Source organism: Diabrotica undecimpunctata, chromosome 10 (assembly GCF_040954645.1).
Source record: "Diabrotica undecimpunctata isolate CICGRU chromosome 10, icDiaUnde3, whole genome shotgun sequence".
Classification (NCBI taxonomy): domain Eukaryota; kingdom Metazoa; phylum Arthropoda; class Insecta; order Coleoptera; family Chrysomelidae; genus Diabrotica; species Diabrotica undecimpunctata.
The window spans coordinates 48,981,094-48,994,692 of NC_092812.1; the positions used below are offsets into that span (position 1 = coordinate 48,981,094).

The 13,599-nt window shown below is 32.1% G+C and overlaps 1 protein-coding gene across 1 annotated transcript in view; it reads right to left on the reverse strand.

The window, feature by feature from the left end:
• Positions 1 to 13,599, reverse strand: part of DIP-delta (Dpr-interacting protein delta) — a 687,368-nt gene that overhangs the window by 345,205 nt on the left and 328,564 nt on the right. The window contains exon 5 of the mRNA XM_072545958.1: positions 12,916 to 13,044. Within this exon, the coding sequence (XP_072402059.1) occupies positions 12,916 to 13,044 (129 nt within the window). The remainder of the gene's footprint in view (positions 1 to 12,915; positions 13,045 to 13,599) is intronic.

Here is a 13,599-nt window from a genome sequence, read left to right on the forward strand (position 1 = left end):
AATTAAGAAGCCACCCTAGGTATATTTATAGATATTAAGAGAGCGTTTGAAAAAACCACATTACCCAACAGTGCAATGTCAGGAATGTTCCTCTGGGCGTGAGCGATTATATATTTAGTATACTCTATTATAGAGCAATAAGCATAAATGTAGAAAAAGTTTCTGTTAGAGGCATGGTAACGAGGGGGTGTCCACAGGGAGAAGTGCTTCCACCACTTCTCTGGAATACAGTTTTAGACACCCTGGTTGACTAACTCAACAGCAACGGATTCTACACGATAGCCTTATTATCATATCATATCATATATAGATGGACAATATTGCTGTCCTGCAAAGCAATAAGTTTGGGAACACACTATGTGACAGATTACAACCTGCTCTCCGACTAATAGAAACGTGCAAGAAACACTCACTATCTATAAATCCTAAGAAGACAGAGATGGTCCTCTTCACATACAAGAAAAAATATTACTGGGTTAAAGCCACCCCAGTAAATTAATTCTTCTGTATTTTTCCGGGTCCGTTTTGTCTCCTTTTCTTAACAAAGGTATTAGGATGATTCATCCTTATTCTTGAGGAATTCTGTTTTGTTCTATTATTTTTTGGATTTATTTTAATAGTTGTTTGGTCAGATCTGGTCTTCCGTACTTTAGGAGTTCGTTCGGTATTCTGTCCTTCTCTGGCGATTTTCTATTATTTAATTTTCTTGATACGTTCTTTATCTCTTCCTCCTAAATATTTATTTCTTCGTTGTCGTCACCTCTGGTATTGGTGGTTCATTATCGTCACCTTGAGACTCGAAACAAGTATAGAACAATGATGGCGTTCGAATTGAAAGAAAATACAATCGTCTATTTTTATATATATAATCTGTTTAATATATATATATATATATATATATATATATATATATATATATATATATATATATATATTTACTTATTGTTGATATAAAAAACTCACAAAATGCAGACTGTTTTTTACAAGAATATTTTAATATAAATCTTCCATCTACAATGTTTGTACAGCTTTGATTTTAAGAGGTAACGGTAACATGTTTTTCTCGTTAACTTATAAAACAGCTTAAATAAAGAGCATTCAAAGTAGCTTTTTCTACAAATTAATACAAAACAATCTAGACATCTTTGTTGACTTAACTAAAATGCGCAAACAATTCTCGTAATTTTTAAGTTCATAGAAATAATGTTGCTACTATAAAGGGCACAATTTACTGTTGACTCTTGTCTCAATAATGAAATAAAAAATAATAAAAAAGTTGAGAGAATAGCTTTATTAAAATTGAAAGAAAAGCGTTATTCACTATGAAATTCCGTCGGACAGCTACAGCGATATTCATTAAGTAGTTAATTGGCTTTTAAATTGAAATCAACAACATTTTTTTACACTCCGCCATTAATATAAAGTTAATTTAAATTATCGTTTTAAAATATATCTTTAATGATAAATATTGTAGTTGCACTCCTACAAGTAACAAAACACTGGATTATGAAGATTCAAATGGGGACAATTTTTACTATTTTTGAAACGCATACATTTCTCATTTTATTCTATTGTTCTATATTCACCAAGTACAATACATTCCTATTAGTCTATCAGCCAGGAGGATGAGTATGCCCTTTTTATGTCCTACCAGTACTTTGACGTTTTTTATGTTTTTTCGCGCGTAGACTCAATATTTCAATAGTACAAGGCTGAGAATCCGTCAGAAAATTTGTTATTAGCAATTTAATTGTTTAAATAATTGCATTTCCTAAACTATTGGCGTTATTTTATTTTACCAAAATGAAAATTGTTCCTTTTAAAAAAATAAACAAAATAGTGTTTGGTTAACTTTGATCCGGTTGTTAAAACCGGAGTTGCCTGAACAAAAGCAGAAAAGAATTCAAACAAAATGTCTAATGAGATAAGAAGGGTAATATATTAACAGAACATCAAGAAAAATTAAGAAGATGGAATTCCTGAATGCGTTCGAAAATGTTTTAGATTATATTAATATACTAGATTTTTAATTATGTATTCTAATTGTATGCCATACGTTGAATAAAAAATAAATTCTCAGCTACTGGCACGCTTTTTGGTAAAAGTCATAGGGACAGCTAAACGATACGATAAACTTAAGTGATCACCCGTATGATTCATTTTATTTTTTATATGCTGAAGTAAGTAATTAAAAACATAAACAAAGAAGTTCACATAAGCAAGCATGAAGTACAAAAAAAAATTCAAAAACTAAAAAACAAAAAACTGCAGGTAAAGATGTACCTAATACCAAATGAATTGTTGAAATATAGGGGAACAGCAATGACGGATCAATTAACAATATTATTTAACAAGATTCTAAGACACAATAAAATACCAGAAGAATAGAGGACAAGCGAGCAGCTCTTATCGTTCAAACAGGGCAACAAGAAACAACCAGAAAATGACAGCAATATCAATACTACCCTAAAACTTACAACTAAATTCTGCAAGAATGGATAAAACAGCTCATAAACTTTGCAGATGAGCAACAAGGATTTCGTACGAGAAAGTCATGTACAGATACAATATTCGTCATAATACAGAGACAAAGAAAGCATTAGAATACAATAGATCCACATTTCAATGTTTAATTGACTTGAACAAGGCATTTGACAGAGTAAGACTAAAAGATGTAATATATCTATTATATAATAAAAAGATATATATTTAAAATGTCCGGTTTATAGCGTCCTGTACCTTCCAGTTCCCAGTCTCCATTCACGTATATCGACCCAGTCCCTAATCATAGATCTCTCTAACATTGCCTTTTGGACTCTATTAAGTCATGTTGTTTTCGGTTTTCCTCATTTTTTTCGCTCATGTGGCTGCCAATTCAATATTACCTTCGGTAGGCGATGGTCTGCCATTCTCTGTACATGTCCGTAGCAAATAAGCAATTTTTTCTGTATTTCTTTTATGATGGTGATTATTCTCTCCATGATATGTCATCCTTTCATTTTTTACATGCATAATTCTCGATATACCTGCTGATCTGCGGCAAAACTACATTTTCCAAACAAGGAGTATTTTTTTTCGCTTTCTAAGTGAGTTGGCAAGTTTCGCATCCATAAAGTATAACGTTTTTAAAATTGCTGTTATATAGCTCGGTATCTTCTTTGCTTTGATGAAGTTTTTAACCAGAAAAGTAAGCTTATTGCACCTATTATCTTTTCCTTTTTATGATTCGTTCTTCTGTTTTAATTTCAGTGTGTCCATCTCTTTCCATCTTTGCTCCCAATAGATATATTCGGAACATGACGAAATTACATTTTCATCTTCTAAGTTGAGTTCATCATTTTTAGCTCCTTCTATGTAGATGTATTTCAGTTTAGTTGAGTTAACATTTAGTCCCCAACGCTCGTGATTCGGTATTAATTGCTTTGTCGTGAATTGCAGATTTTCCTGGTCCTGTGCGATGATTACTTCATCGTCCGCGAAATTAAGCGTACATGGTTGTTTCGTCGTTTAATGGTATACATATTCCAGAAGATGATCTTCTTTATTTCTTTAGTGCCGTACTTAGATAGATTTTGAAGAGTATTGGAAATAAACTGCAGACTTGTCTTAATCCCTTATTTACTCTAAAAATCCCGAAAAACTGGTTGTTAATCCTTATTTTTGATCGACGATCGTTGTAGAATTTTTGTATTGCTTTGTAGTGTAATATTAATTGATGAGCTTTTCAGTACTTATCATAGCCTACATAGGGGTATTGTAATAAGGTTTTAGTAAGTCCACAAATAATAGTCCACAAATAATAGATGAGTTGGTCTATCCCTAGCCATTCTTTTTTCATTTAGTTATGTTAAAATGTAGATGTGGTGGATTCAAGATCATCCAGCTCGAAATCCAGCTTGTTATTTCAGCTCAAATGGTTCATATTCGTTTTTGACTAGGGCTTTTATAAGTTTTCCCTTCATCTACTAAGATTGCTGGTAACTGAGATGCAGCGGTAGTTTGTGCAGTCTATCTTATCCCTTTTTTATGGATCGGTTCATTCCATTCTGCTTTCGAGCTTTCAGTTGTATTACCTTCGCTTGGGTATCTGTTAAAAAGTTCTATCCGCATATTAAAAAGCGTTGGTGTTATATTTTTTTAAAGTTCAGCGGAGATTCCTTCTAGTCCATACGCGTTTTTACTTTTCATGGTTAACATAAATTTGACAATTAGGTCGTTTTTGATATTTATTTCTGATTCATGGATTTCGTATCTTTTAAATGTTTGTTGGAGATATTCAGGTCTGGACTATTGTTGTTCTAATTGGATGGAAGTCCGAATATATGGACATCTTACGGAAGGTATAAATACATTCAATAAAATAAAACAGGGGATTCACTAAGCCCTACGCTATTCAATATCATCATGGTTGAAGTCATAGAAAGCGTCAATAAAGGAAAAGGATACAGAATAATAAAATTAAAATTCTTTGTTACACAGGCGATGCAATGTTGATAGCCCAAAATGAATATACACACAACGCAAAAGTCTAAGGATATTTTAATAATTTGACAATACCAATGACAGAAATTTCATGACCATATAAATTTGCTTGTACTATAATTGTTGATACAGACACTCACTTCTTATCAAAAAAAAATTGTAAAACTGATAGCAATACGTGTTTTAGTCACTTTATACCATTCTCACTTAATAGGTGAGTTAAAAATATTGTCTTTTTACCATGCAACGACAACATTTAACGTTGGATGAGATGAATAGAGCCGTGAGACTCCTTCAAGCTGGTATGCGACAAACTCAAGTTCCTGACTAGCTGGGTGTCTCCCAAAGCGTCGTAAGTCGTTTGTGGCGTCGGTTTAGAAACACTGGGAGTCCAGCCGAGCAACATCCAGGAAGTGGTCACTCTACAACCGTCGCTCAAGACCGATATTTAATTTTAAATGCCAGAAGGCAACCAAATTACAGCACCCGAAATGGTTAATGAATTACAGCTTGCACATAATGTAACAATTAGCAGCAGTACAGTGAGGAATCGTCTCCATGAAGCCAATCTTCGTAGTCGGCGACCACTGAGATGTCCACCTTTATCTAGAGGTAATCGCGCTGCAAAATTAACCTGATTTCAAGAGTTTCAGAATTCGACTGACAATGACTGGGCCACAGTTTTGTTTAGTGACGAGTCTAGATAGGGATTTCATCCAGATTATCGTCGGACAAGAGTTTGGAGACGATTTGGAAATGGAGAACGATCACGACATCTTCAAGAAGTGTATACATACAGAGGTGGTACATTAATGGTATGGGGCGGAATTATGGTTGACGATAGAACTGACCTTATTTTCTTACGTGGCGTTCTCACAAGTCAGCAATATTTGGACACTATTCTTGAACCTGTTGTGCGCCCGTTTGCTGCTGCTGTTGGAGAAAATTTTTACTTTATGCATGATAACGCCGATAACATGTGGCCGAATGTTGCGCATATTGTAACAAACTGGTTGGATAACGAGGGTATTGATGTATTGCTGTGGCCAGCACAATCACCGGACTTGAATCCCATTGAGCATGTATGGGACATGCTTCAACGAAGAATTACTCCACATATGGGCAATATCTACAATGAATTTCAATTAAAAGAGCTTCTGATAGAACAATGGACACAACTACCTCAAGCAGACATTAACAATGTGATTCAAAGCATGAACAGTAGATGTAGAGCTGTGATAAGCCAACGTGGTGGCCATACTTTATTTTAAGTTTATATTTCGTATTTTTAACACTTTATGATGGTATGTGAAAGATGGGTGATTTGCAATATATTTTTTTTTGCTCCAATTTTCTGTTTTTTGCAATTTATGGTTTTTGACATATTAAACAACAATTTAAACTACAAATTTTGTATTTCTTTTTTTTTTTTAGTTGATTACAGATAAACAAAATACGTCTATTTATAAAAATATCCCTAGACTTTTGTGTCGTGTGTATTATTCAAAGACTAGTTTACATTTTTAATACAAGAGCAAAAGAATTTAACATTTCTACTCACAAAACTAGAACACTAGTAATCAGTAAAACATTAAAAAGATGTAAACTGGAAGTCGATGAAGTTAGCATTAAAAAAGTTATGGAAATAAAGTACCTAGAGATTACACTGCACCTTTCACTCCGCTATGGAGTGGAGACGTTAAAAAAAAATTAGGTACAAAAAGCAACTAGATTAGCAGGATACCTTCATAACACTATATTGCGTAACCGGCATATCAACGGAAAGACGAAATTAAGAAAATCAAGAATCTATAAGGTCAGTATAAGACCTATAATGAAGTGCGCATCAGAAACAAGACCCGGCAAAGCCAAACACACAGAGAGTGTTGGAAACATCAAAAATAAGAATACTATGAACAATGGAGAATCAGAAAGAAAAGAAAAATCAATACAAAATGGTATAAACGAGTGGACACTAAATAAAAAAAAGAATAGAACAATCACATCAGTAGACTGGCGGACGCAAGTAGTGACGCGATGTAGTGGCAATCTTCCATAGAGCCACCAACATACCAATGAACAAGCAAAATTGCTTATATACAGGAAGAAAAGAAGAAGAAGAATTAAAACATACGTATTCAACAAGTAGTGAGAACAAACGTAAACAGCAATTAAATGACAGCGGATAAGAAATGAGACACTTCACTACCAAGACCAAATTAAAAATCACGAACACATTCTTTAGACCTAAAGATATTCATCAATACATGTGGAGTGCTCTAGGGTTAAAATCGGTAATTAAATGCATAGTAGTAAATGAAACATTATAAAGACAACTAAAAGATAGTAGAGGATATGGCAAAACTATTCTGACCACCATCTAGTAGATGAAATAATTCAAATACTGATCCGATGGAAGAAGACAAATAATTCAGTATAAGAACTATTTAAAGTATATTTAGTTCAAGAAGAAAGTGTAAAAAATCTTTAATAATTGAGACCGGCCCTGGCAAGGTACGGTTAAGTTGTACTGATATCGTACTCCTAGTTTTTAATAAAAACAAGTGGTTTTATTAAATAGTTTTTTAAAATTAAAGTGTTTATCTACTAGATACAACTACGTAAGTCATCTATACGTAATTATTATTTTATTATTGTGAAAAGAAAACGTCAAATAATAAATATACACTACCGTACAATCATTTTGTGAGGTTAGCTGCTATAAGTAGCTTATAGTAGCATGCGATTGGTTTTTCATTTACCAGAGTCGGAGTAAGGCCTTCGCCACCGCAGCTTAAAATGACTTCACACAATGTAAACACACCTTCCGATCTAACCAGTCCAATAAATCAACGTTCGAATATCACAAACAGTTATGCTTCAGCCGCTTCACATTCTTTTCCGAGTAAGAACCAAGCAATTGTATTTAGTTGTATCGACAATGCTAAACTCCAGGATTATCTCATTCCTTTGGGTACAATCATCAACCCAAAAAATATTATTTTTTCATCTAGATTATCTCATAATAGAATCTGCATGTATTTGGCAAACAAAACCGTAGTAGATAACTTCATTACACAACATGGCTCTATAGAAGTACTCGGCGAAGTTGTAACAGCACGAAGACTTGTCTCTTCAGCAGAAAGACTACTCTTGTCTGGAGTCTGCCCGTCAATTCCTCATCAAGTATTAGTTGAAGAATTACAGAATATCGGTTTAAAGCTTATTTCCCCAATAACATTTCTGAAAATTAGCTCGACTCTTCCCGAATATAGTCACATATTGAGCTTTCGGAGGCAAGTTTATATAAGCCCTATAACATCACCAATTCCAGATTCTATTCTAATAAATTTCGACCAAACACCTTACCGCATATTTTTGTCACAAGGTACACTCACCTGCTTTATTTGCAAAAATGCAGGACACATATCATCCCAATGCAAAACCAGTTCAGTAACGGAATCAACTCATATTGAGTCAAACAATGAAGTACCAAATCAAACAGCTTCAACAAGTATACTACACAAGGTACCAAACACCCAGCAGTCATCAAGTTATCCATTATCAAATCCAAGCATATCACCTACACCTACAAATCTCCACGACAAAGAAACTACTAATACTCCTACTCATAGCAACACTTTTAATCAACCTCCTTCAGTGGCAATACCGTTTTCACAAACTTCGGAAGCAATATTTTCCAATCTATCAGCTCCTTTTCCATTAGATACAACTGCAGAAAATTCTAATAAAACTGATACATCACCACAATTTTTTGAAACAACCATTTCAACCAATCTTACAAATAAAACTACAAGCTCGACTTCTATCACTACCAATGAGTTTGCTCCAGTACTTCCAAATGTAATGAAGCCACATCATCTAAGTGAAAACTCTAATAGCAATTGCGAAAACGCAAGTTCTTCCATAAAACGCAGTATTGGTGAGATCGACACTCCTCCTTCAGATTCAGCAATTTCATCAGAAAATCTGTTTGCAAAACCCAAACACTCTAAACCAAAAAAACCACGCTCATCTAAAGTCCAATCTACATGGGAAACTCTTGAAAATTTCATTGATAATCATACCCCACCATTCGTTTTAAATTTCCACCAATTGTCCTTACTGATTGATAATGTCCAAGGCTCCCCCGACACTATTAGCGTCGTAAAAGAATTTACAACTGATATGGCTGGTTTACTCCATCTTTTACAAAGCAGCTATCAATATGTAAATGATAGATCTACAAAAAGCAAGTTTACAAAACTTCAAAAGAAACTACACAACCACTTAGGGAAAGAGATTTCTGACTTAGATAGTGACTCTTCTGTAGACAATCGTTCAGTATCATCTAACTCTCAGGTGTGAGGTTCCCTCACACGTCGGAATAACAGGAAATGAAGAAGCTGACAGGATTGCACGAGAGGCAATTTTAAGTGATTTGTCGGAGCCGATAGACAAGTGTGTTTCCAGTGACTTAAAAGCTTATTTTAAAAAGTGTTGTGTTTGTGGCGAAATGAGTGGTCTCAAACTAATTCCAATTTAAATAAAATCAAAAATAATGTGTCTCAGTGGTTTCCATCGTCGCGCAATAGACGAGAACAAATTGCGGTTGCGCGTTTACGTCTAGGACATACCAGATTAACGCACTCCTACCTTTTCACAAAGAAAAATCCACCTATATGTGATCAGTGTAACGTCCGATTAACAGTCGAACACTTTTTAACAATTTGTAGTAAATATGACCAAGAAAGACAGCGCTACAAGATCCACTCGCTCTACCACAGGCTTTAGGTCAAAACTGTTCCTGTGACAATATAGTGAATTATCTTAGATCCATAAACATTTTGTATAATCTGTAGGTGTTTAACTTTGTTATTTATATTTTGTTCCGTCGCTAATAACCTTTTGGTGGATGCGACATCTTTTTCTAATAAAAAAAAAAAAATCTTTAATAAATATGCTTGTTGCTTAAAATACTTAAATCAACATCTGAAACAACAGTCTACGGAACTAGGTATAAATGATCAATAGAAGAATTTAACATTAATTAAAAATCAACTTATTAACTTTCAAAGTAAGAAAAAAAAATAGGAACTAAATTATTTATTACAAATAATTATTAATTTCCTTTAATAATTCTTTTAAGACAATTGATGTAGCGGGTAGTGTAATACTAATTAAATACGCTTCTTCTAAACAGTGTAAATGGTGGAAAATATATGTGGTGATTATATAACATTGAAACAGTAAAACTCCAAGTGTAGCAATTAGTAAATGAAACTTGTATAAATGTGTTTTGATGTTTGAAATTTTTATCTCTGTGCCTTTTTCCCACAATTTCCTACGGGCACTATCTATAAAATTGAAAAAAAAAAAAACAAAATTATCTTTCAGAACATGTTATACTTAATTTGTTTTCTTTGCTGTGCAGGAAGATATATAATCCAGGAAATTTAGTGAAGCACTTCCAGAAATAAATTGTTTTTGCGTTTAAATACTAACATAACTAATTTGTTTTTGTTGAAGCCTGGTAACTTTGAAAAACTGGGTTTCCTTATGAAATATTGTATTATTAAATGCGTAACACTTGAAAGTAAATTTCTAAGCGGCAACCAACGAGGCCATCTTTTACAAATTAGTTTTATTTCGTTTATATATTTAATAATTGTTCTCAGTTTATTATTATAAGCTTAATTATATAAGTTTTTTAGATATAAAGATAAAGTGGCCTATTTGTGGAAGTAATAAAAAACTGTCAATAGGACTAAATAGATTTTAACACAAAGATGGGATAAGGAGATGGGTTACGGACTACACATTATGTGATACCCTGATATACTTAACTATCCTAATGGACATTATAATTGCCAGCAAATACTTATATATATATATTAGGCTTAATTGCCAGCAAATACTTATATATATATATATATATATATATATATATATATATATATATATATATATATATATATATATATATATATTGAAATGATATTGACATAGGAGAAAGAAAGATGGTGTTTAAAGAAAATAATTTATAAGTTATATACTAGATAATATTAGATATAAAAAGTATTTGGTTATTTTAATAAGTTATATACTAGAGAATTTTATAAAAATTATTTATATGAGGGTATTCTTAAGAAATTAGCATATAATAAGTGTAAAAAGTTTTATTTTAATAATTATAATATTGTAAATATATTTAAGTGAGCCATGTGATTAGGCAACCAAATATACCTACTTGGAATAAGTGACAGAAATTAATAGGTGATAATTGCAAATGTGAAATAGGGTTATATGTTAGTTTAAAATGTTTAGTTTACATGTAGTTACTGATTTAAGTATACATTCTTATCTGAAAAGCCTAAATGTCAATAAAATTCTCGATAGAAAAGTAAGGAATTCTCTAGATCACGGAATATAGCCTGTTTGCGAAATAGACTATTCCAGAAAATTCTGATATGAAGGAAATACAACAAATCGAATATGATTTCTTGCCAGATGGTTCTGGAAGATTGAAAAGGTATAAATACTCGGTGATTTGGTGAATGGTGAATTTGGTACTCGGTGAATGGCCAGTCAGTTAGTAAGAAAGTTAGATAGAGTTAGTAAGAAGTCAGACAGTTACAGTATAAAGTCAGTCGGTCCTATTTTCAATATAGTTCAAGATAGAATACAGTCAGTCAGTTGGTGAAATGTTCAATATAGTAAGTTCAATGAAGATGAAGAAACAGAATAAAGAAAATATGATTGTAAGAAATTAAAAAAGAATATTGGTTGGAGACTAGAAGAAATTAAAATTATAATAGTTATATGGTGATTGAATATTGGTATATTAAAAAGAAGAATAAATATAAAAGCTATTAAGAAGAAGAATATTTTAAATTGGTGGAAGCTGATAATTGGAAAAAGTAATTTCAAAAAAACAGGGATAACCGAAGCTGAGAACGAAGACATTGAGTGGTGATTAAAATCTATATAGTGGAGAACAGTCTCATTTAGGCATTCAGTGACAGAAAGGTACAAAATTTTGTTAATATAAGTTAGTTAGTGTCATAACAATTTCAATTTTAAAAATAGTTTGTTTAAAATTTACATTGTCTATATAATTTAATTAGTTTCATAAGAATTTTAATTTAAAGATAGTTTATTTTAAATTTTACATTGGTTATGTTAGATATATATTTGTGTTTCATAATAGATATAATAAAGATAATTTCAAAAAGTGCTTACAAACTAATTCTTTGAGAACCGCGATAAAAACCCTATATATATATATATATATATATATATATATATATATATATATATATATATATATATATATATATATATATATATATATATATATATATATATATATATTTACTTGGTTGGCGCTTGCTACACCAAGTATAATTATTAGGAAAAAATATTGCTCTACTATTTGCTGACACAACATTCAGGCGTAAACACATCATTTGGTCGAATACGGGAATTATTTTCTGGATGGCGTCTTCGATTTGATTTACACTATGCTACCAAACATTTTTCAGTTGTTCGCCACGTATCAAAAGAGTTCGCGGTTAAGTTAAGTGAATAAGTCGAATAAAATGAATTAACGATATTTGTAAAGAGAAACAGAACCCAAAAGTGTATTACAAAAAATAATTATGCTCGTTGATAATTATTTTCTGTTAGTATCAAATAATGTTTCTTAGGTCTTCTGAATATGATTACTGGTCGCGCCTATATGGATTTCTTCTTCTTCTTCTTCTTCTTTTTATATAGACATAACTCTGTCTGTTTTTTAATGTGCCTCCAGTAAGTTGTCATTCCATCGTTTGCGTGGTCTTCCTACTGATCGTCTTCCTATTGGGGAGCCGTCTTTTGCCGTCCCTTCTACTCTATTTGTTGTCATTCGGCTTATATGATCGTTCCATTCTACTCTTCTATTTCTTACCCAGTTTTTGGTATTCTCCACCTTGCATCTATGTCGTATATCTGTACTTCTAGCTCTGTCCCATAGTGTCTTACCATCAATTTTTCATCTCTGCTGTTTCTAACATCCTTTTTGTTCTCTTTGTGTCAGGTCTTGTTTCTGCCGCGTAGTATGTCATTACTGGTCTGATGACTGTTTTGTAAATTCTGCCTTTCGTTTCTTTCCCGATATTTTTATTTCTCCATATTCTATATGGCTTTAATTGGTTTAATTATTATCCATTTTTATATAATATTAATAAGTAGCTAACTAACTAGAAATAAATAGGACTTATAAATGACATATAGATTAAATAAAAAGTAAACGGTTATGTTAATGCCCACAGGTAAGTTCCCCTCGATTTATTCCAAAGGCGTAGCGGTTTCCTGTTTGTCAAAGAAAGTAAATGGAAGATGATAACTAGAAATCGTGAATTATTGAGGAAATATGCAACATTTACTTACATTCAACGTCGACGATGATACGTTTGCTAACAGATGGGGGGACGCCGTTTGTGGCTATGCAAAGATAGGCACCCATTTCCGTTCGGCTGATGCGGGTGAGATTTAGTTGGTCTCCTTCGTACACGTTTACTGAAATAAAATTGATTTTAGTATGCATTTTGTGTCATTTCTATCTCTTTGTGTAATTAAAGATCCAAACAGAGACCAGAATGGCAACAAATTCTACATATTTATAGAGCTGTGTCAGAGTATAATGTAAATATCAAAGACATAATAGGGAAATAAATAAATAAATGTCATATATAGGTAATACAGTTCTTTTAGTGTAATAGATAGTGACATAATAATTGTATGTCAGTGAATATTTGTTAGAAAAAATCTACAAACTAGTTAAACAAATAATTTTTTAGTGAATTATAGGGTTTGTGGTCTGTTGTATATTTGCAAATAAAACTTTTTTTTTTTAGGTCTCTATAGTTCGGTAATTTATTGTTTGTTAGCTTCATCAGGAGAAACTACGATATAATTTTAAATGAAATTATTAAAAAGATGATGTTATAAATTACTAATTTATATGTAACATCTTTAACATCTTCCATGTTAAAAACAGTACTGACAGACAATATCACTTGGGTATATCATTAGTGATTAAAAACACAAGTACATATTTAACAAAATATAGAT